The 24,381-nt window shown below is 39.5% G+C and overlaps 1 protein-coding gene across 1 annotated transcript in view; it reads left to right on the top strand.

Moving 5' to 3' along the window:
- entpd3 (ectonucleoside triphosphate diphosphohydrolase 3) overlaps positions 1-24,381 on the top strand; it is a 79,073-nt gene that overhangs the window by 7,501 nt on the left and 47,191 nt on the right. Inside the window, exons 3-6 of the mRNA XM_028817945.2 lie at positions 4,696-4,813; positions 15,678-15,837; positions 19,330-19,489; positions 22,041-22,268. Of these exons, the coding sequence (XP_028673778.1) occupies positions 4,696-4,813; positions 15,678-15,837; positions 19,330-19,489; positions 22,041-22,268 (666 nt within the window). The remainder of the gene's footprint in view (positions 1-4,695; positions 4,814-15,677; positions 15,838-19,329; positions 19,490-22,040; positions 22,269-24,381) is intronic.

Raw genomic sequence — 24,381 nt, 5'->3', positions numbered from 1 at the left:
TCTCAAAGCCATTTCCTGTAAAAATGCCTATTTTTTATGGGACTTCCTGTTTATTGTAAGATATCTTAAATTAAATTGTAGATGTCTGAAAATGATTTTGAGATATCTTGAAATAATTAAGTGTCTTTTTAAAGATATCTAAAAATGTATTTTAGATATCTTGAAATACAACTTGAGATATCTAGAAATATATTGTAAGATATCTGAAATGGAGTAGAGACCCATTTTAAGATATCATGAAATGAATTTTACATATATCTAAAAATGTATTTTAGATATCTCAAACAACAATGAAATTTAAGTTATCCTAAATGCTTTTAAAGATATCTTAATTATATATTGAGATATCCTAAAATAGGGGCGGCATGGTGGCGCAGTGGGTAGCGCTGCTGCCTCACAGTAAGGAGACCTGGGTTTGCTTCCCAGGTCCTCCCTCCATGGAGTTTGCATGTTCTCCCCGTGTCTGCGTGGGTTTCCTCCCACAGTCCAAAGACATGCAGGTCAGGTTCATTGGCGATCCTAAATTGTTCCTGGTGTGTGTGTGCCCTGCCTGGGGTTTGTTTCCTGCCTTGCGCCCAATGTTGGCTGGGATTGGCTCCAGCAGACCCCAGTGACCCTGTAATTAGGATATGGTGGGTTGGATAATGGATAGATGGATATCCTAAAATAACTTCCCACTAATTTTCAGATATCTCAACATAACTTCCCGTGCATTTCAAGATATCTCTAATACATTTTGACATATCTTAAAATAGACAGGAAGTCCCATTGAGAGAACATGAAATTTTACAGGAAGTGATTTCGAGATATTGTGAAATGCATTTCCGATATCTCAAAATATACAGCATATCATTTCAAGATATCTTGAAATCTATTTGAGCTATCATAAAATGCTTTTTAGATATCTTAAAATAGATGCATTTTTAGATATCTGTAATTCAATTTGAGATATCTAAAATGCATTTCCAGATATCTTAAAATTCATTTTGAGATATCTCTAAATGTTAATTTGGCTTGCCATACTCTTAATCTTCTTTTGCTTAAACTGTAAAGACTCAGTCCTGGGAACCCCTCGGGATTCTCCCGGAACAGCTAGAAGAAGTGGCCGGGGAGAGGGAAGTCTGGGCATCTCTGCTCAAGCTGCTGCCCCCGCGACCCGACCTCGGATAAGAGGAAGAGGATGGATGGATGGATGGATGGATGTAAAGACTCAGCTCTTTTAATCTTCCCTCATAACTCATGCCCTGTAGTCCTGAAATCAGCCCAGTCGCTCTTCTATGGACCTTCTCCAGTGCTGTTATGTCTGGTGGGCCCAAAACAGCACCCAGTACTCCAGATGAGGCCTCACCAGTGTGTTATAAAGGCTGAGCAGAACCTCCTGTGACTTGTACTCCACACATCAAGGCGCTATATAACCTGACATTCTGTTTGCCTTCTTAATGGCTTCTGAACACTGTCTGGTAGTCGATAGCTTAGAGTCCTCTACGACTCCTAAATCCTTCTCATAAGGCGTACTCTTGATTTTCCGACCGCCCATTGTGTATTCAAACCTAACATTTTTACTTCCCATGTGTAATACTTTACATTTAGATAGATAGATAGAGATAGATAGATACTTTATTAATCCCAATGGGAAATTCACATACGGACATTAAATGGTTAAAGGCTCAGCTCTTTTAATCTTTCCTCATAACTCATCCCCTGTAGCCCCATAATCAGCCTAGTCGCTCTTCTCTGGACCTTTTCTTGTGCTGTTATGTCCTTTTTGTAGCCTGGAGACCAAAACAGCACCCAGAACTCCAAATGAGGCCTCACCAGTGTGTTATAAAGCCTGAGCAGAACCTCCTGTGACTTGTACTCCACACATCTAGGCGCTATATAACCTTACATTCTGTTAACCTTCTTAATGGCTTCTGAACACTTGTCAGGCAGTTGATAGCGTCGAGTCCACTACGACTCCTAAATCCTTCTCATAAGGTGTACTCTCAATTTTCAGACCTCCCATTGTGCATTCAAACCTCTTGTTTTTACTTCCTAATTTCTAGAGAGATCTAGAAGGACAGATGGACATACTGGTATCTATAGCCAGCTATAATATGTTACCAACAGCAGGTAGAACCATTTTGGTGGAGTGGCCCTTCTTGAAGCCTGACTGATCAGGACATTCATTCAGTGCATTGTTAATCAAAGAGTTGCTGACTTTCAACGCAAAACTCAAAATCTTAATTTATTCATAAAGACCAAGTCTCCGTCAATACAATCCCAAAGTAAAATGGATGATCATGTAATATCATAAAATAACACACTACACAGATCTGGCAGCATTGTAAAATGTATGCATGTACAGTGCAAACCAGGCAGGGAATGCCAATTGGGCAGCCACACTCACCTCCTCGAGACCCGCTCTTCAAGATATTTATATTTTACTAGCTGTATAAGCCTGTGCTGTAAAAAGCCCAGGGTCCTAGAAACTATTGAAATCGTCAGAAAAAAAAATTGAAATGTAAAGACGTCAGGTCATTGAAAGGAATTACTATGGGCGTCTCTCTCCTAGGAGGATTCATTTTGCTGACATGCTTGCATCGTTTCTGCATTAGTGGCGGGAGGAAAAGTAAAAGGAATATCATTTTGCCGATGTTAGCAGCTAAGCGACTTTGTCTTTCTTTGGTGGTTTTGTTTTGCTGACGTACTGACCCCACTTGTGTTATTAACAGCTAAGCGAGTTTTCTGTTTCCCTTACCCCGACTCCACCTCTCACTTCTAGGCCGGACAGACACACACACTTCCACACATAGACGTGTATATATAAGATTTACTAAGAAACGTGTGTAACGCAGCTAAGAAAATTCTAGTTAAGTCAGTAATTATAATGTGATGTCTGACTTTAAACTGTAACATTTGTGTACTAGAAAATGTAATTATCAAAAGCTAATATTGAGAATCGATAACATTTTTTACATTTGGGGAGAAATTAACAGATGTTTACCATAACTAATAAAATAATCTGTTTGCTGTCTTTTTCTAGTATGGGATTGTGAAGTAATGCAAGATTGTCACTCTCTCTACTAGAAAATGCAATTAAAAATCAATAAAATTCAAAAATTCTGGGGAAAAATTAACAGATGTTCATCATAACTACTCAAATATTCTGTTTATGGATTAATTTAGTATGGATTGTCTTTGATTGGGGGTTGTCGTTCTCTTTACTAGAACAAGTCATTAGATTAAAGTAATGCGTTACTTCGTAACGTTTGGCACCCGCCTCTTCATGCAACTGGCTACAGTATTGAAAATCGGGGAAATATTAACAGATGTTCACCATAACTAATCGAATATTCTGTTTGCTGTTTTTTTCTAGTATGGGATTGTCTGTGATGCGGGGTCGTCGTTCTCTGTACTAGAAAATGTCATTTAACATCGATAAAATTAAAATACTCTGGGTAAACATTAACAGATGTTCATCATAACCACTCAAATATTCTGTTTATGGATTAGTTTAGTATGGGATTGTCTTTGATGTGGGGTCGTTGTTCTCTCTACCCAGAAATTGGCATCAGATTAGAATAATGCGTTACTTCATAACATCTGGCATCTGCCTCTTTGTGTAACTGGCTACATTATTGAAAATAGGGGAAAAATTAATAGATGTTCGCCATAACTAATCAAATATTCTGTTTGATTTTTGTTCTAATATGGGATTGTCTTTGATGTGGGTTTGTCGTTCTCCCTACTCGAAAATATAATTACAGTAAAGCGTTGTAGTAGCGCTACATAAATAGTAAATAGTACTATATATCCCAGTAGCCCCGGCAGTTTTGGAATGGAGCAGGTGCTGCTGGGAAGAAAATTGAGCCAGCAAGCTCTTCAAAAAGGGAACTGGCAAAACGTCAATGGCTTGCAATCGTCCGTCTGTCTAGTCATATCCTATTCACACCAAATTGGATTACAGCTCATCCTTTGGATTACAGTTTCCGTCTGGATGTTTGTGCTGTCCTGTGCCTGTCTATCTGTGTAAATTCGTTGAGATTTAATATGTCTTCGTCTGGGGAGTGCTCGCCATCACCTCCTGGCAAATCAGGAACTGGTAGGACAAAACTTTACATTCCTTTCGGAGAGCTGTTCACGAGGTATTCTTTTCGCACATCCATCGTGATCTGCCCCTGCTGCACTGCACTGTGTTTCGGACATTGTTGTTAATGTTAATTGTTAGGTGTTTATTGTTGTTGAGCTGCATTACAAACGTTGTTAAGTATCTGGGGAGGGCATTTTGCATACATGTTTTTGTTATTTCATGTTCTTTTTTTCATTCGATGAATATATTTCATTATTATTTGTTGATTCATTGGTCTTCTAACTGCATCTCTGTGAGTGAGTATATGTGTGTTGGGTCAAGGCTGGGTGAGTTCTAAATAAATCACCGTCTTTCCCAAACGGTGTACATCTTAGCATCACCCCGACCGCTACAACTTCATAACGTTTGGCACCTACCTCTTTCCGTAACCGAAAATCAGGGAAATATGAACAGATGTTCACCCTAACTAATGCAATATTCTGTCAGCTGTTTATTTTACCATGGGAATGTCATTTCTCTAATAGAAAATATACTTAAAAATTGATAAAATTAAAATATTCCGGAGAAAAATGAACAGATGTTCACCTAACTGATCAAGTGTTCTGTTTTGCTGTTTATTCCAGCATGGCGTTGTCCTCGATGCAGGGTCATCACGAACGACGCTATATGTGTACCAGTGGCCTGCCGAGAAGGAGAATAACACGGGTGTGGTGGATCAGACCCTGAGGTGCGACGTCCAAGGTAAAAAACCCTCAATGAACGACGAATGCAGGCCTGAGGTTATCTTACCATCCATAGCCATGTTTAATACAACTGCCAGTCCGTTTGATAAAACTGGGGGACTGAACTGGTATTGTGATTTGGGTGACACTTGACAACTGGGGATCGAAGGGCTTGCTGTGGCCACTTATTGCTATTTATGAAAATCAGCAACAACATTTATTTTTATACAAAGTGCTTTACAACATGTCAAAGAAGTAGTGACTGCAAAGCAAATTACATTTAGATAAGGTATAAAGAGTATACAAAAGATAAATAAATAACGCACACCTACATTCAAAAGATAGATAATTAAGAGAGATAGAGGCCTTAAATGTAGAATTGTTCTGAATGACAGTCCAACGATTTGGTCAGATGGTCAGGGTGGGCAAAAAAAAAACAAAATCTGCAATTTTTCCAGCGAGGGGCCAAAAGACCACCCAGCCCCCATTGGGCATTCTGCTTAATATAATTGTTCTTGAGTTGCTCTTTATTGGTCCTTCTTAGGCTCCATCGTCTTCGAGGATTCAACGCAGTGGGTCTTGGGGCAGGTTGGGGTATCCGCTTTCATTCAGGCATCACCAGCGGCCACACAGGACTTTGATCAGGTGGTCCACCTAGGAAGGAACCGCAAAAGAAAACCAAGAAAAGTAAAGATTAATAAAGATTGCACGTCCACGGAAGAGAATTATAATTGTATGCATATCTAGGTACGAAAAAGCACATTTGAAGAAAGTGAGATTCTAGAAGCTTCTTAAAATGTTTAATTAGCCTTGGCGTATCTCAGTTGGTAAAGTATTCCAGATTTATGGTGTGTGATAACACCAAAAATATTGCAAAAAAGTCCTCCTTTAGCCTGAATATTTTTTGAGTCAAAGTTATTTCTTCATGATCATGGTATTGATTAATCTGCCACATGAGACTGCTTTCTGAAGTGAAATATATTTTACTAATATTTAAAAATAACTATCACGCTCTTACATTTTATAATGGAGTCAATGGGTACTGGGGTCCCATTGTTTAAAAACAGCCTTCTAAAATTACCGAATACGTTGTCCACATTGAAGCAGCGAAGGTTCTGACTTAAGAAAAAGTGCCTTCTGCATTTCAGAGGCATCCTTGTGATAACAAAAGTAAAGCAGAATAGTAATACATTTTATTCCCAATTCTTGCTACTGTTTTCATTGAGGTGAGGGTGCGTTTCTGGCTCGCTTGTCTGCTCGCAGCGGCCGTCAAAGGTGGAGTTATGACAGCCCACCTTCACCAAGCTCTCTTCTGCAGACAGAAGTGCTCTCAGATCATACAATTGCGAAGATTACATTTACATTTATTTGCTTGGCAGACGCTTTAATCCAAAGCGACTTACAAAAGAGGTAAACATAATCAAGTAACATTAGGCTGGGGCCTGTTTGTTCAGCAAGTGGAGTAGGACAGGTAACAAAAGTTGATTGTCGCAAGTGAAAAGAGGTGATAACTAATAAATACACAATCATAGATTACAATCAATACCGCATTTAAACTTAAACATCAAATCAAGGTTATTATAGTTAATGAAAACTAAAAAAAAAACTGAAACTATTATTAAAATAACATTTTCGTAAACTGAAATAAAATAATGAAAAAAAATTAAATGAAAAACTCAAACTAAACAAAACTATTAAAGTAGTTGGAAAGACTAAGTGAAATAAAATAATAATTTAGTAAAGTATTTTTAGTTTTCGTTTTTGAATGAATATTCTTGCTGTTAGTCTTTAACCCTTGTAATTTTTAACTATAAAACACAGGTGTCGAACTCCGGTCCTCGAGGGCCGCCGTGGCTGCAGGTTTTCATTCTAGCCATCTTCTTCATTAGTGACCAGTTTTTGCTGTTAATTAACTTCTTTTGCCTTAATTTGAATTAACTTGACTCAGGCCCCTTGTTTGTCCCTTCTTCCTTAATTAGCAGCCAAACAATAATGAGACACAAAACAAGCCACCACGTGACCAGCTCACCTGTGCCCATCACACAATATCTGAAATTAAAGAAAGGTGAAGGTCTCAGTAAGGTTGATCTCACAGAAAATCATCAGTTTTAGAAATGTCTACTGTGGTAGAATGAGAGCAGCAACAAGCCATGGAATTAAATAAGGAGTTTAATTAACAGCAAGAATCAGCTTATCATTAAGAAAGTGATTGGAGTGAAATTAGTTGGAATTTGAAATCCCAGTTTAGCTGGTCATCTGTTGGTTCATTTCACGTATCATTTCTGTTTAGCTGCCATTTAATGAAGAAAGAAATCAATTCAGGGGACCTAATCCTTAAAAACAGGGCTATTGAAATGAAGGGAAAAGAAGTTAATTAGCAGTGAAAACTGGTCACTGATTAGGAAAAGGGTCTGAATGAAAACCTGCAGCCACTGTGGCCCTACAGGCCTGGAGTTTGACACCCCTGCTCTAAAACATAAAGTCATCCACCACGAGCCGCCGCATATTATTCATCCAGTGAACAGTGGTTGGTGATGGAGGGCGGGTGTTCACACAGCATTTGTGGTGACAAAGCCCGTGTGTGAAACAGAAAGCGATTTACATGCCGCCTTTCTTTGCACTTGTTGTATATCAAGATGTAATTTAAATGGCTGAAATCCGAATGTGCTGGTCAACAAAACCTTTACCATATGGACAGAAAAATCACGAGTGAGTAACGTTTCTGTTTTTTACTCAGGTGACTGCTTTTTGTTGACAGCAATTCATCTGCCATTTAGCACAGGAGAAATCGTTTTTACTTTAGTATATACTTACTTTACTTTACTTTAGTATAGTAATCATGAGAAAATGGAATGATCTTTGTGTTTGTGTGTGTGTAAACATGATAACTCAAAAACGCAACGAGCTAGATGGATGAAATTCGGCATGTGGTTGTTACAACAAAATTGTAGATCTGTATTAACTTTTGGGCCAAATCCATTAACCAGAACTGGTATTTTACCTTCCATCCATTATCTTCCATCTATTATCCAACCCGCTATATCCTAACTACAGGGTCACGGTTCCCAGCCAACACAGGGAAAGGCAGGAAACAAACACTGGGCAGGGTGCCAGCCCTCTGCGGGGCGCACTCACACACACACACACGACAATTTAGAATTGCCAATGCACCTAACCTGCATGTCTTTGGACTGTGGGAGGAAGCCAGAGTACCCGGAGGAAACCCACGCAGACAATGGGAGAACATGCAAACTCCACGCAGGGAGGACACGGGAAGCGAACCTGGGTCTCCTAACTGCGAGGCAGCAGCACTACCCACTGCACCACCCTGCCGCCCATCCATTATCAAACCCGCTATATCCTAACTACAGGGTCACGGGGGCCTGCTGGAGCCAATCCCATCCAACACAGGGCACAAGGCAGGAAACAAACCCCGGGAAGGGTGCTAGCCCACCACAGGACACACACACACACACACACACACCAGGAACAATTTAGAATCGCCAATGCACCTAACCTGCATGTCTTTGGACTGTGGGAGGAAACCCATGCAGACACGGGGAGAACATGCAAACTCCATGCAGGGAGGACCCAGGAAGCACACCCAGGTCTCCTTACTGCGAGGCACTGTGCCGCCTTTACCTGAACACATACTCGATTTTTGCTTTATTCATTCAGCTGCAGAGTCCGATTTATTCAACTTTACTTTTATAATAATTGTTCAACATATTAATTTGATTTCATTTGATGTTGATGGTTCTTTGATGTACATAATGTAAAAATATAATCATTGTCTTGCGGCTTACTTCTCAAATATTCATCCCCATATCTGAGTATAAAGTCAAGGCGAGACCACTCACGATTATTGAAAATAAAACGGCGCTGAGCAAGAGACTGATTAAGTCATCATACAAGATCAGCATATTGTTACTGACCAATCCCTTTGCTTTAAACGCATCGTTTAACAAAGAAGCGATATAAACAAAGGTAGGTAGGCGAAGAGAGTCTGCGAAGTGATGAAAAACTAAACATACTAATGTATTTTTGTATTTATTCTATATTTCTTTATCTTTTTTAGTTCATACTCACAACTCAAAATACCTGATATTGTGAAAATGATCCATTAGCAGAATTATATTTTAAAATATTTGTTCCCCTTTTTTCAATGTTTCTCTCTCTCTCAAAATAGATAGTTGATATATCATATTCTTTTTGTTCTTAACATCGCCCATATCATACATATTGCTTACCAGGGATTTTTCCTGCCTTACATCCAAACCTGCTGGGGTAGGCTCCAGGTTTCCTGTGATCCTACTCTGGATAAACAGGTTTAAATAATGTGTGTATATTGTTCTTAATCTCAGATGCTGTCTCTGTAATTTTGTGCCTGTCCATACTCTTATCACCTACTCTTACTCTGCTCATTCAGGGTTTACTGTTCTTATGGTGGGCTATTCAAGTCTCATCACCCCTAACCTTGACACTACATGCTTGTTTTTCTTTGTTTCCCTCTATACAGCTAGGTGGGGTCTGCACACTGATTCAAGCCTAAGACTCCTTTTCTCCCTAAGCCCCCGTGATTTTCATAATCACACCTGTCAGAACACAGTAGAATCTCTTTTCTGATTTTTGATATCTTTTCAGGCCTGCAGGTGGCAAAATTCTGTGTATAAATTGTATGTGCCTGAGATGGAATCAGAGATCAGTACGGCTGGTAGAAAATAACAAAGCCCAGTATGGAAGATTTTTTAATGAAATATTGAAGGCATTCATTATAAGCACATTGTTTTGGAGGAGATATGTTGTTTGTTTGAGTAAAAAACCCTCAAACCTTGAAATTCACCTAAATTTCATTACAAATTGGCCCATTTTGGGCAATAAAAGAAAAAGATAAAAAGTGCCAACAGTCAGCACAGATTTGTTCAGCATAAAAAATATTTCAAAAATTATAAAATTGTGTAAAATTGTTTATATTCAGTATCTGGTTTTGATTCTGCTTGTTTTTATCAGACAAAAACAAAACCAGATAGTAAACCAAGTAGTGTAGTAAGCGTTTATTAACATTAAACTCATATCCAAATCTATTAAGTGTATAGTTCTGTGTGATTATGACACAAAACTAAACTCCATAGGAGCTCCATGCCATAATTACTAAAACAGCAACTAATAGATATAAAAAAAAATAGAAATGTCTTTGTGAAATAAAAACTAAACTAAAACTAAAAATACATGATGAAGGAAAGCTAAAACTAAACTGAATTTCCAAGTAAGGTCAGAAAAAATATAGAAATAATAACTAATATAAAAAGGAAAAACTGTAACTGTAACTGTAACCCAATTGCAGTGGGTCACGCTTTGATGATTGCGCTTGATTCACTAATCAGGATCCCACCCATTTTGACCATCACACTTGAATCACCAGAGGGGACCCTTAAATGTCCTCTTTAGTGGAGTCACTTAAATGGGAAGAAGTGAATTGTGACACTAAAAGGGATGAGAACCGCTGGCATAGAAAACACAGACAGAGCAGATCAAACCATCAAAATGGCAGCAGGACTGCAGCGCTTGAAGGCATTGCTACTGGCTGATTTCATTCAAGCAACATTCTACATCTGGACATAATTCTTTTCCAGGGAGATATGTTACATCACTCATCCAAGTGACTTCCTCAGTCTTAGTTGACTACAGGTTTCTCCAACCTTATAAACAGTACCTTGGCATCATGACCGCGACTAGCACCATTGACTAACAATGGGCCGTGTGATCAATGATATGCAAATTGTCCATTGATCAATGGCCATGAATGCCATTCACAGAGAGTTGGGGAATGGCTGCAATCACAGCATTGTAAGATGGTGAAAGATGTACCGTTAGCCTCCCCAGGTTCAGAGATGGTCATTCCTTTTTCACGTAAATGGCCTCCTTGACTCCTCACTCAAACCAGCATTCCTCCCTGTCCAGGATGTTCACATCTTCATCACTGAAAGAGCGACCACTGTCCTGTAGCTGTAAATAGACTGTGGAGTCCTGGCCTGTTGAGGTAGCTCTTCTGTGTTGTGACATCCGCTTTGCCAGTGGTTGTTTTGTTACCCCGATGTATAATTCACAGCAATCCTCTTGGCACTTAACTGTGTAAACTATATTACTCTGTCTGTGCCGGGGCACCTGGTCCTTGGGGTGGACCAATTTTTACTGTAGCGTGTTTTGGGGTTTGAAAGCCAATGAGACCTGGGGCCTCATGTATAACGCCGTGCATAGAATTCACACTATAACATGACGTAAGCACAAAAGCGGACATGTGCATACGCACAAAAAAATCCAGATGCATAAATCTGTGCGAACGTCAACTTCCATGTTCTTCTGCTCCATAAATCCCAGTCAGCGTGAAAAGTAACACACGTGCACGCGCCTTCTGTCCCGCCCCAACTCCTCCCAGAATTACGCCTCTTTGAATATGCAAATCAATATAAATAGCCCTTAAGCTCAGCCTTCAGTGAAAATGCAATGGCAAATGCAAGAGGGAAAATAGAAGAATTTCAGCAAATACCAAATGGAGGCAAAGAAAAACGTACTATTTGTTGGTTTAGTGATATAAACAACAAAAGGAAGTTGATCGAGTGACATAGAGTGTCGGAGAAACTTGAAAGCTCACGTTCACAAAGTCGCAAAGTGCCCGAAATAAAAAAGAAGTTGTCAGATATCAAAGTCAAATGAAAGCTTATTAGGGTACAGAGAAAAAAAAAATAGGTACACAGTGGGGAAAAAGCACGAAATGTCAACTTTAATCTCAAAATTTCCACTTTAATCACATAGTTTACAGTATTTTGTCATTAAAGTAGAACATCATAAACTTCATCTTAAAATCGTTTAATTTACTAGTTTCTCAAATCCCATCGTAACTAAAGTAGCACATTAAATGCTTTGTTCTGTATTTGATCTTCTATGTGCTCTATGTGTGTGAATCACTATGTGCTTCTTAAACGGGCTTTCTCTTCCTCCGACAGGACACAGAATTCATCACATTCGTGATATTACAGTTCTCTGAATGATTAAAATACTGAGATGTATACGTGATATCATTTTCATGATGATAGGAGTTAAAGCATGTTATTAAACTTGAGAACACGGTGGTGCAGTGATTGTTCATGTCTCATGCAAGATGCTTGCTGTGTCGTGCGCGACCTTCGATGAAATACTTTATTACAGAAGTACTGTCTCTCTCAAACGTACTAACCTCCAATTCCTGTCCTTACTTTTCTTTTTCCAAGTAACCAATCGCCACACAATCAGCTCTGTAATAGACGTGAAGCCATCTGTAAGCTTAGAACTCCGATTCTTCAAAACTTTTAAGGAAAATTGAAATATCTTCATAGTAAATGTTTAATTATTCTATCCATCTATCCTTCCAGTGTCGTGTCAGCACCAGCAAGAATACAACACGAGGCAGGAGCTATCCGTGAACGGAGTGCCAGGTCCTCGCTAGCGCTGCGACACCGTCTCCTCACGTGTTTAATTATTAACTTTATAGATTATTTAAATGAAGTTAACGTTTTATCTGTATAATATAATAAATGTATTTTGCTGCATTTCATTTTAAAAATGATATCGTCATCATATGTAAATATGTGCTTTATAAAGTGGCTCAGTTTGTGCAATATTATAACTGTATCACAAGTTTACAGTGAGGTGATTGTACTTATAAGTACAGACAGTTCTACAAGGAGCACTTGATGGACTGATTGAGTGCGTTTAGAGTTCTTGGGATGAAACTGTTTGTGAACCGTGAGGTCCGTACAGAAAAGACTATGAATGAAAGCAGTCAGTAGACAGCATGGCGGAGGCAGCGTGTGCTTGATGCTGTATACCGATAATTCCTGTAGATCTGTGATTCACACTCAGACACAGTGATATAAATACTCCGAGTGGTGCAGTGAGAGTCATATGGAAAAAGATGATCCGCTGTGGCAATTGCTAACGGGAGCAGCTGAAAGAAGAAGGAGGTGCAGTGAGAGTAACAACGCTAAAGCAGTTATGGTATTTAGAATAGTTTGACCATTCTGTGGACCATTATATTGCTACAGGTTAATTACAATCAGATGCATTAAACTAATAAACAATATGCAGTAAGTTTCAGTGTATTTATAAAGCCGCGTCAGGGATGTGGATCTAAAAAAGAAAGGGTAACCACACAGGAACAGTAGCACTGCTTTGACGCTGGGTGCCGCCAGTCTACAAAACCGAGCGGAGAACTTGTGTATGACAGGGTATGACCTACCGTGGAAATGTGCGTGGCTTTATGCCAAGTGTAGGTTTTATACATCGCGATTCGAGCGTGGAAACGTTCGCTGACACATAAGGGATCACCAAAGGTTTTCGCTTAGGCAGCGGTTGTCCTTCCTCTCTCCTGGATTGCTTAGAGCATTCTTTAGGTGCCTTCCCTGCTTTGACAAAAGTCCAGCTGGGATAACCACATTTTCTTACATCTTTCACCATCTTACAATGCTGTGATTGCAGCCATTCCCCAACTCTCTGTGAATGGTACTCATGGCCATTGATCAATGGACAATTTGCATATCATTGATCACACGGCCCATTGTTAGTCAATGGTGCTAGTTTCGGTCATTACGCAAAGGTTCTGTTTATAAGGTTGGAGAAACCTGTAGTCAACTGAGACTGAGGAAGTCACTTAGATGAGTGATGTAACGTACAGTGCATCCGGAAAGTATTCACAGCGCATCACTTTTTCCACATTTTGTTATGTTACAGCCTTATTCCAAAATGGATTAAATTCATTTTTTCCTCAGAATTCTACACACAACACCCCATAATGACAACGTGAAAAAAGTTTACTTGAGGTTTTTGCAAATTTATTAAAAATAAAAAAACTGAGAAATCCCATGTAAATAAGTACTTTGCCTTTGCTCAATACTTTGTCGATGCACCTTTGGCAGCAATTCCAGCCTCAAGTCTTGTTGAATATGATGCCACAAGCTTGGCACACCTATCCTTGGCCAGTTTCGCCCATTCCTCTTTGCAGCACCTCTCAAGCTCCATCAGGTTGGATGGGAAGCGTCGGTGCACAGCCATTTTAAGATCTCTCCAGAGATGTTCAATCGGATTCAAGTCTGGGCTCTGGCTGGGCCACTCAAGGACATTCACAGAGTTGTCCTGAAGCCACTCCTTTGATATCTTGGCTGTGTGCTTAGGGTCGTTGTCCTGCTGAAAGATGAACCGTCGCCCCAGTCTGAGGTCAAGAGCGCTCTGCAGCAGGTTTTCATCCAGGATGTCTCTGTACATTGCTGCAGTCATCTTTCCCTTTATCCTGACTAGTCTCCCAGTCCCTGCCGCTGAAAAACATCCCCACAGCATGATGCTGCCACCACCATGCTTCACTGTAGGGATGGATGATGCCTGGTTTCCTCCAAACGTGACGTCTGGCATTCACACCAAAGAGTTCAATCTTTGTCTCATCAGCCCAGAGAATTTTCTTTCTCATGGTCTGAGAGTCCTTCAAGTGCCTTTTGGCAAACTCCAGGCGGGCTGCCATGTGCCTTTTACTAAGGAGTGGCTTCCGTCTGGCCACTCTAACATACAGGCCTGATTGGTGGATTGCTGCAGAGATGGTTGTCCTTCTTTAAGGTTCTCCTCTCTCCACAGACGACCTCTGGAGCTCTGACAGAGTGACCATTGGGTTCTTGGTCACCACCCTGACTAAGGCCTTTCTCCCCCAGTCACTCAGTTTAGATGGCCGGCCAGCTCTAGGAAGAGTCCTGGTGGTTTTGAGCTTCTTCCACTTACGGATGATGGAGGCCACTGTGCTCATTGGGACCTTCAAAGCAGCAAAAATTTTTTTGTAACCTTCCCCAGATTTGTGCCTCGAGACAATCCTGTCTCGGAGGTCTACAGACAATTCCTTTGACTTCATGCTTGGTTTGTGCTCTGACATGAACTGTCAACTGTGGGACCTTCTATAGACAGGTGTGTGCCTTTCCAAATCATGTCCAGTCAACTGAATTTACCACAGGTGGACTCCAATGAAGCTGTAGAAACATCTCATGGATGATCAGGGGCAACAGGATGCACCTGAGCTCAATTTGGAGCTTCATGGCAAAGACTGTGAATACTTATGTACATGTGCTTTCTCAATTTTTTTATTTGTAATAAATTTACAAAAATCTCAAGTAAACTTTTTTCACGTTGTCATTATGGGTTGTTGTGTGTAGAATTCTGAGGAAAAAAAATGAATTTAACCCATTTTGGAATAAGGCTGTAACATAACAAAATGTGGAAAAAGTGATGCACTGTGAATACTTTCCGGATGCACTGTATCTCCCTGGAAAAGAACTATGTCCAGATGAACTGAATCAACTTTCTAGAATTTCCTTACCTGGATTATTGAGCATGCATCGAGACAAATTCAAGCTACAATTATCCGTTGCAATTCACGGGGGAACAGGGGAAATGCAACAATCCATGAATACATTTTGAGTCCAAGATTATAAAGTGTTTTAAGTTTATTGCAGAAAGTTGTGAGAAACGTGAGCTAGAATGATCGCTGTGTGAGCAAATCATGTCTGTGAGGCTCAGACAAAGATGTGTGGTGTTCCACACTTCTTTAGTGAACTGTAACTTTTTTACTAAATTTAATATGATCATAAATGTGTGTATATTTCACCTTCTCATGGGGATGCATGGGTGTCCCCCTTCCACCAGTGGGACCATTCAGTCTCCCCATTCCTAATTATTAAACAAATAAAAGACTTTAGGCCTGCATTCCATCGTTTCTAAGCTTTTGGATTGATCAAAATGTTTACCAAAGGAAAGAAATATGAAATAAAGTAAGAGAAATGCTGTCAAACTGGTAACAAATTGTCATTCTGCAGGTCCTGGCATCTCCAGCTTGGGGATCGACACCAATGTGGATTACCAGATGTGGCATTCCATGGCAGACTGCATTAACAAGAGTAAAGATGTCATACCTCCCACCCTGCACAACACCACCCCCATCTACCTGGGGGCCACTGCGGGCATGAGGCTCCTGAGGTAACTCTGAGAGTTGAATCTTGTGGTCAATGCCACCCTGACTGAGTGTGATGTGGTTTTCACTTTAAATTTGTACCAGGGTGTAAAATGGGCAGGGGGGCATCAGAAACTTTAAGGCTGCTTTAAAGAACTCAAAGTTGACTGTCAAGGCTGAAGTGCTATCTGTGTGGAGCTGCCATGGTCTCCCTGTGTTCCTCTGGGTGTCAGTCCAATGACCGGCAGTCAAGTCAACGTGTGGTGTCCTGATTTACTCTGCTGTGTCTGTGTGCTTCCACTGAAGAACTTGCTTCCCCTGATACCCCATCCTTAATAAGTAGGCCACAGAATGGAAGAACATAAGAAATTTGACAAACGAGAGGAGAACATTCAGACTTGTTGGTTTAGCTAATAGCAAAGCTGTTCAAGAGTAGAAGAGTGAACTGATGTGTCGATCAATGAGAGGCTGGGTAAAGAGACAGGTGGTCGAATGAATGAACGTATAGAATGGAAGATAGGAGAATGAATGCGGGAGGGGAGAATGAAGGAAAGGAAGAATGAATGAATGGAGATCTGGATGGATGGTGTTGTGGAGAATGGACTCGCTCTAACCTCAAAGTCTACACACAGAGTCCCGAGATGAGCAAGCAGGATAGACTTTATTGTAAAGCTGTCTCAGTTCAATGAAGTGAGCGCCCTTTGTTGGGTGAATCTTACATTTATTACAGTTCTTATCAAGTATCTCTTTTGAACTTGAACATTTTTCATTATTATCTGACTCCAAAAACGAAAATCTTTCATTCCTAAAATGTGTCCGCACCACCAATATTTTTTCATGCCTTATCAGAAATCATTGCTTTTCTGCCCCTATGCTGTGTCTCCATTATTCCTAAAACTAAAACTAAAACCATCCACCCCTCAGAGTGACCACCTCTCTTTGTCCACAAAATCACTTCTCACATTCCTGATCTAACGGTGGTAGATACTGTAAGGGTGATTCTCCATACATTAAGAAAAGTAAAAAATATATATACAGTTGACCCCCAAAATTTGTGGGGGTTATGTTCCTAGAGCAACCATGAATTGTGAAAAATTGCAAATTTTGGATGTGGTCAAAAAATGCCTATTTTTATAGTTTAAACCATAAATACGCCCCCAAAACACTTTAATTTCATTTCAAACTCAGCTTAATACATTACAATACAGTGCTAGAATGTAAAATACCGATGTTACCCCTATATGTACTGTAATTCATGCAAGCACATTTTCTTTGGTATGCGCTGTAAATTTAATTAATAATTTAATGTAATAAAAATACAGTAAAATGTACGGGTACTCACCAATAATGAATGATCTTCATTGAAGATGATGATGAATTAGCTTTACAGTACGATGAAGGTATGTAATGAAGATAATGACTGCACAGCAAAGCAGATGATTTACAGCTCTTCGGGTGACGGTTCTTCTTCAGGCACTTCAGGAGGAGACGTATTTTCTGACGGGTCTTCTTCTGGTGGGGTTTCCTGCTGGCTTTTCTTGATAGGTTTGAGGAACATTGTGATGGGAAGTTGCTGTCGTTGTTTCTTCATGGTGGAGAGGAGGGTTTTATATGTCTAAATGGCAGCATCGATGCCATTATTAACTTTGAGAACCTGAACCATATAGGGATCCCATGCTTAGGTTCGTTGCCAGAAGCCTTGGAAGGTGCAGGGTGTTTGGGCTGACATCTTAGGGCTTTAAGAAGAACACAGCGAAGCACTCGAGATAGCTACACGCTGTAAACTGTTAGGATGCAGGAATGCTGATCTGCATCTGCTAGAGGTGCATCACAGGGCAGCAGCCAATCAGCAGCAAGGAGAAATTAATAATGCTCTTGGATTGGCTAGTTTCAAACCTCCTGCCTCTGAGTACAGGGGTACAGCATTTCACCGTCCCAAGCCGGGTTTTCCTCTATGGTTGCTTTGTGTTCTCTCTACAGTACTAAAAAATGTACACAGTATTATATTTTATATGGAAATTTAGCTGAATTTACGTTAATATTTATGATACAAAATTAGTAAATTATATTGCTCTTAATAATTTAACGTTAAAATGCACGAAAAATTATATATTGCCATAAAAAAATTGCGGAGGATATTTGCGAACAATTATTAGTAATTATTAAAATCTGTGAACGACGGAGGTCGCGAACTCTGAACCACAACTTTGCAGGGGTCGACTGTACAGCCAATGAGCCTTTAATGGCTTCACTCTTTCAAAACCAAAGGCTAGCTAATACACTATGGTCCATTTAAATTTGAATGGAGATTACATTAATACAAGTTTTAAATTCTCTGTATGGATGGATGACTTGACAGGTGCATAGGGAGTAGCAAAGATAGGCCAAAGGATGGATTGAGTGTAGGAGGATAAATGGCTGGACAGTATGAAAAAGTGGATAGGTACAGTCAGGGCCATAAGAATTTGGACAGGGACACAATTTTCTTAAATTTGTCTCTAAACGCCACCACAATGGAACTGAAATGAAGAAATCATTACATGACTGAAATTTTAATTTATGCCGTCAGGGTCCTTTAAATGGCGTTTGGCAAACTCCAGGTGGGCTGTCGTATATGCCTGATTGATGGAGGACTACTGAGATGGTCGTACTTCTGCCATCTCAACAGAGGACTTCTGAAAGTCCATTAGAGCGACCACTGGGGTCTTGGCCACTTCCCTGGCCAAGGTTCTTCTTGCCCAGTTAATCAGTTTGACAGGACGGCCTACTGTCAGGAGAGTCCTGGTGTTCCCAGACGTCTACCATTTTACAATTCTTGAGGCCACTGAGCTCCTGGGAACACTCAAAGCTTTAGAAACATCTTGATCCCCTTGTCCTGATCTGGACAGCCAACTCTAGAAAGGGTCCTGGTGCACCCAGACGTCTTCCAATTCATAATTATTGAATCCACTGCACTCCTGGGAACACTCAAACCTTTAGAAATGATTTGACCCTCCCCGCCCCCCTTGCCCTGATCTGTGCCTCAACAGGATTTGATCATGGAGGTCTACCTTGGACTTCATGGCTTGGTGTTTGTCCTGACCTACAGCCCTATAGACCTGGACACAAGTGTGCCTTTCTAAATGATGTCCAGTCAGTTCAGCTGGCCACAGGTGGACTCCAGTCAAGTTCTAGAAACATCTCAAGGAGAATGAAAGCAAAGCAGGATGGACCTGAGAACAATCTGGAGTACCACAGCAAAGGGTCTGACTACTTCCAGGAATGAGAGATCTCAGTTTTTGATTTTTAATAAACCTTTCTGAAAACATGTCCTCACTTTGCCATTATGGGTTATTGAGTGTAGGTTGATGGGCACGAATCAGAAATGTATGTATTAAAAAGTAAATCTATGACCCAGTAGAGTGTGTAGAAAGTGATGGAGTCTGTGGACGTTCTTAAGAAAACAACTTATAAATAATGACACACACTGGCTGGTCATTCCTAAAGCACACTAATGGCTTTCTGGTGCCTTCCTGCAGGTCACAAAATGAGACGGCTGCCGATGTGATCCTGTTGACTGTGCAGCGGTACCTGCAGTCCCTGCCGTTTGATTACAAAGGAGCCTCCGTCATCACCGGGCAGGAGGAGGGCATCTATGCATGGATCACTGCCAACTATCTGATGGGCAATTTTCTAGAGGTACGTGAAAATGCACAAAGAGTGCAGATTTGTTTTAGGAAGGTGATGTGACCTCTGGCGATGGGCAGGCACCAGGCTCCTGCTTTGGATGCCCAGCACTGCCACAATACAATATGGCACCCTTAAAGGAGTACTAAGTATGGCTTTTCTTTATATGTTATTTAGTGATGGCTGAGGAAAAATATTAATGTTCTGTTATTATGGAGAACGGAGATGACATTTCTGATAGAAAGGGACCCAATGGTGACTAACATCAGACAACAGCAAGTGGTATTGAAAACGTCCATGACAAAAATCTCAAATGCTCACAGCGTGCTTCCAAATGTGTTTTATTTTTGTTAAGATATCATTAAATAAAGTTGGCGCAGTGGTGACGCTAATGCCTTGCAGCCAGAAGACCAGTGTTCACAACCAGGATGCTACGTGAGGGTATCCTCTGGCTGCTCCCATTTCCTCCCAAAGACATGCAGATTAGGGGAATGGTCATTGCTAAAATGGCCCAAGTGTGTCTGTGTGTTCCCTCTATGATAGACTGGCACCCTGTCCAGGGGCTGTTCTGGCTTTGTGCCCTATGCTTGCATAGGTTTAGAAAATGGATCACCTGTGCTACCCGTCTAAGACTGCATGAAATTTGAGTAATCAACATAGACCTCAGTGGTAACGTTTGCACTGCAACACCTATTGGAATGTACAGTATTTTGTAATACATGTAGTATTAAAAGGCATTGCATTTATCATTTCAACAGATGACGCATTACAAATATTTCCAGCAAAATAAATGCATTACTACAACTGTTTGTGATGTGCCTTCTGTTGTAATGACAAAAGCAATGCACATGTCTCTGTTATATGTCATTTGGTTGGGATTCATAACAGCAGTTGGAATGACAAATGCAATGCATATGTCTCAGTTATATGCTATTTAGCATGGGATTTGTAAAAGCAGTGTTAGTGTTTGTGATGCATCATTTGTTGGAATGACAAATACAATGCACATCTCTGTTATATGCCATTTGGTTGGGATTCATAAAAGCAGTGGTAATGTTTGTGACGCACCATCTGTTGGAATGACAAATGCAATACATACAGTATGTCTCTATTATAAGCCATTTGGTTGTGATTCGTTAAAGCAGTGTTAATGTTTATGATGCACCATCTGCTGGAATGACAAATGCAATGCATATGTCTCAGTTATATGCTATTTAGCATGGGATTTGTAAAAGCAGTGTTAGTGTTTGTGTTGTGACATTTGTTGGAATGACAAATACAATGCACATCTCTGTTATATGCCATTTGGTTGGGATTGGTAAAAGCAGTGATAATGTTTGTGATATGCCATCTGTTAGAATGACAAATGTAATGCATATTTCTCAATTATATGGTGTTTAGCATGGGATTTGTAAAAGCAATGTTAATGTTTGGGATGCACCATCTGTTGGAATATTATATGCATGCATATGTCTCTGTAAGATCTCATTAAGTAAGTGGTTGCATAAAAGGAGTGTCAATATTTTTGATGTGCCATCTGTTGAAATGACAAAGGCAATGCATTTTATTACTACAGGTGTTTGTGATTTGCCATTTTTTGGAATGACATAGTTGTAGCAACCAGACAAATCCACAGACACTTGTCCTTTTATTAAGGTGGTGGATGGATGGATGGCTTGTTAAAGAAATAAATGTACAACATGAATGTAGTCCACAAGCAGTATCCCCTTCAAATAGGATCACACGTTTGAACTGAAGACCGGACTCATGACCAATGAGGAAGAGAGAGAGCAAGAGAGACAAGTCATTAATTCAAAAGCACAATCCCGTGCGAAGGGTCTTTTTGATTAGGAAAGTTATAATAAAAAAGTTGTTATGGTTTTGTACTTGATGAACAAGAGGATCATGAGTGAAAGCGTTTTTATTTTCCAGTGATTCACTTCAAAGCTCAAAGCATAATAAGTGAATGGAACGAGAATTGTAAATCAGACAGGTGAGACTCGCACATGTGCTTATAACATTTACCTGCGAAATGAAAGATACTGATGACAGCACGCATGCAGTGCAGATTTGTAACCAGTGAGGCAGCAACACTAACCACTGTGCCACTCAGTTATCGAAAGTCTTAATCCGAAAAGTCTTAAAAAAAAGCAAAGCATTATCCATACATATAGCGCCTTATACAGACAGGGCGCAGGCAGAGATTCAATTCTGGTTGGCCCTGCTGTGTGTTACTTTTGTGTCTGTTTATAACATTTGAATGAGAATTGAGAAGATTCATACCACAACTCCCTTTTAAAACAATGAAACGTGCTCTTTAATTTAAAAGTAATATGTCTACTATAGCGTCAGTATCAAAGAGCCCTTCAGATTTACTAATACTGTAATTTGCAGTTTTTCAGTAAAATTGATCTTTCCTCACAGAACTGGCCCCTGCCGTGTGACCATCAAGGGCTCCCACGGATAATTCCTGCGTTGCAGACACTCGGGGTCACTCAGGTTAGTGTAGATAATGACGTCTTCTGGTCAACTTTAATGAGCATTTTACTTTGATGTTGTTTAGAAAAACCTTTGGAACGCCTGGGTGCGACCCCACGGTGCTGAGACTTCGGGGGCCCTCGATCTCGGCGGAGCGTCAACCCAGATCGCCTTCACTCCAGAGTGGGAGGACCGAGGCGACAGCACCCTGAGCGTCATGCTGTACGGCTACGAGTACCACGTGTACACGCACAGCTTCTCGTGCTACGGCCGGGACGAGGCGGAGAGGCGTCTGCTGGCGACCCTCGTGCAGGTAGGTGCCTCGGGGCTCGTCCGTGCGGGTGGGCTTGAATTGGGAAATCAGAACGGGAGTCCATCATCGGATTGGAAGAAACACGTTATGCTGCGGACTGTGAATGGCGCTATATGTAATAAAAGGTTGAAGGAGTACATTTTCATTTGATGATTTATTTGTAAACATAATTCTTTTAAAGCTCTGTGAAAGGGGATGTGACTAATACAGTTTGACGGATTGAACTTGAATGTGGAAAGAGTTATTCTGCTGTCTGTGAAGAGTGCTAAAGATGATGAATATTAATTGAGCCATCGGTTCAGTCATTTAATTTGTGTATCTTTTAGTTTGCTTATATATTTATTTATTTGCTTATTCATTTTCAAAGGACAAAGAGGAATGCTACTAATGCGAAGGGCACTATGTAAAATAATTCATTTATTCATTTATTATGTAATCTCTTTATTCCCTTGAAAATCACCTTATGACACTGACATTTGAAAAAAAATAGTGATTAATTAATTAATTTTATTATTATTATTATTATTATTATGTAGTTGTTTGGCAAAAGCACCGTGTGATTTTTTTCATTCATTCATCTCTACGTTAGCTTATTGCTTTAAATAAAATAAAAAAAAATAAATATATATATATATATATATACATTGCATTATTTCGCAAAGGTATTGCATTATTTCAAAAAACACTTGTGTTGTTTTGCACAAGTATTGCATTTTCTCACATTCATTGTTGCATTATTTCACAGAAGTATTACTTCGTTTTGCGAAGGAATTGCCTTATTTTGCTAAAAAATTGTTATTTTGCTTTATTTCGCAAAAGTATTGCCTAATTTTAATACTGCATTATGATATTGTTAGAATTATTGCGTTGTTTTGCAAATACGAGTATTTTGCGTTATTTTAAAAAAGAATTGCATTATATTGTAATAAATGTTATTTGCAAAAGTATTGTTATTTCTCAATAATTATTACATTATTTTAAAAAAGTATTGTTTTTTTAAAGAATGATATTATTTTGCACAAATAATGCATTATTTTCAATACTTTTTTTGCAAAAACACCGTATGATTGTCTACGTAAGCGTATTTCCTTAAGTCAAGAAAATATATATATATATATAATGTTATGTATACTGTATATATATATATATATATATATATATATATATATATATATATATATATATATATATATATATATATATTGCATTATTTCAAAAAATAATTGTGTTGTTTTGCACAAGTATTGCATTATCTCACATTAATTGTTGCATTATTTCACAATACGTATTGCCTTATTTTGCAATAATTATTGTAAAAAACACTTTTGCAAAATAACACAATAATTATTGCATTAATTCACAAAAGTATAGTTTTTTTTTCGAAAAATAATTGCGTTATTTCACAAAAGAATTGCTTCATTCTACAAACGAACTGTGCTCTTTAACAAAGGTATTGTTTTATTTTCCAATAATTTTTGTTTTATTTCGCAAAACGTGATGTTATTTCTGAAAAGAATTGTGTTACATTGCACAAATTATTTCGCATAACAATTGCACTATTTTGCAAAAGTATTGCTTTATTTTGCAATAATTGTGTTATTTTGCGAAAATATTATTATTTCACAGTATATTACTGAATTGTTTCACTAAAGTATTGCTTCATTATGCGAAATAAGGCAACCCTTTTGCAAAACAGCGCCATTATAATTATTACGCTATTTTGCAGTATCTGTTGAATTGTATCGCAATTATGTTATTCCGAAAAATATCACTTTTAACAGAACAATTAGACATTAGTAGTAAAGGAGCGTCACTTTTATCCATCATACATTTTTGACAGGTGTTTGTCCCACCCCCCTGTCATTTCCGGTACCCACCGTATGCCACCTGGGTTAATTTGGGTGTTTCCCCGCGCTCTGATCTCTGCCTGTTGTCGGGGCTTTTGTCAGTCGTGCGTATGGAAAATGGTCGGCTGCTCTTAGCCTTGATCCTAAAAAACTGAGTCTGTTCATCTTTGTGATCCGAACCGGTCCTTCGGGGCCCCGGTAATGTGTCAAAAGTCAGCGATTTTGGGCGGAGCAGGCATCCAGCTCCTGTCTGCGCACAGCGCCGG

The sequence above is a fragment of the Erpetoichthys calabaricus genome, chromosome 13 (genome assembly GCF_900747795.2).
Source record: "Erpetoichthys calabaricus chromosome 13, fErpCal1.3, whole genome shotgun sequence".
NCBI lineage: Eukaryota > Metazoa > Chordata > Cladistia > Polypteriformes > Polypteridae > Erpetoichthys > Erpetoichthys calabaricus.
The sequence above is the reverse complement of the archived record's forward strand: the minus strand, read 5'-3'. Positions and strand labels throughout refer to the sequence as shown.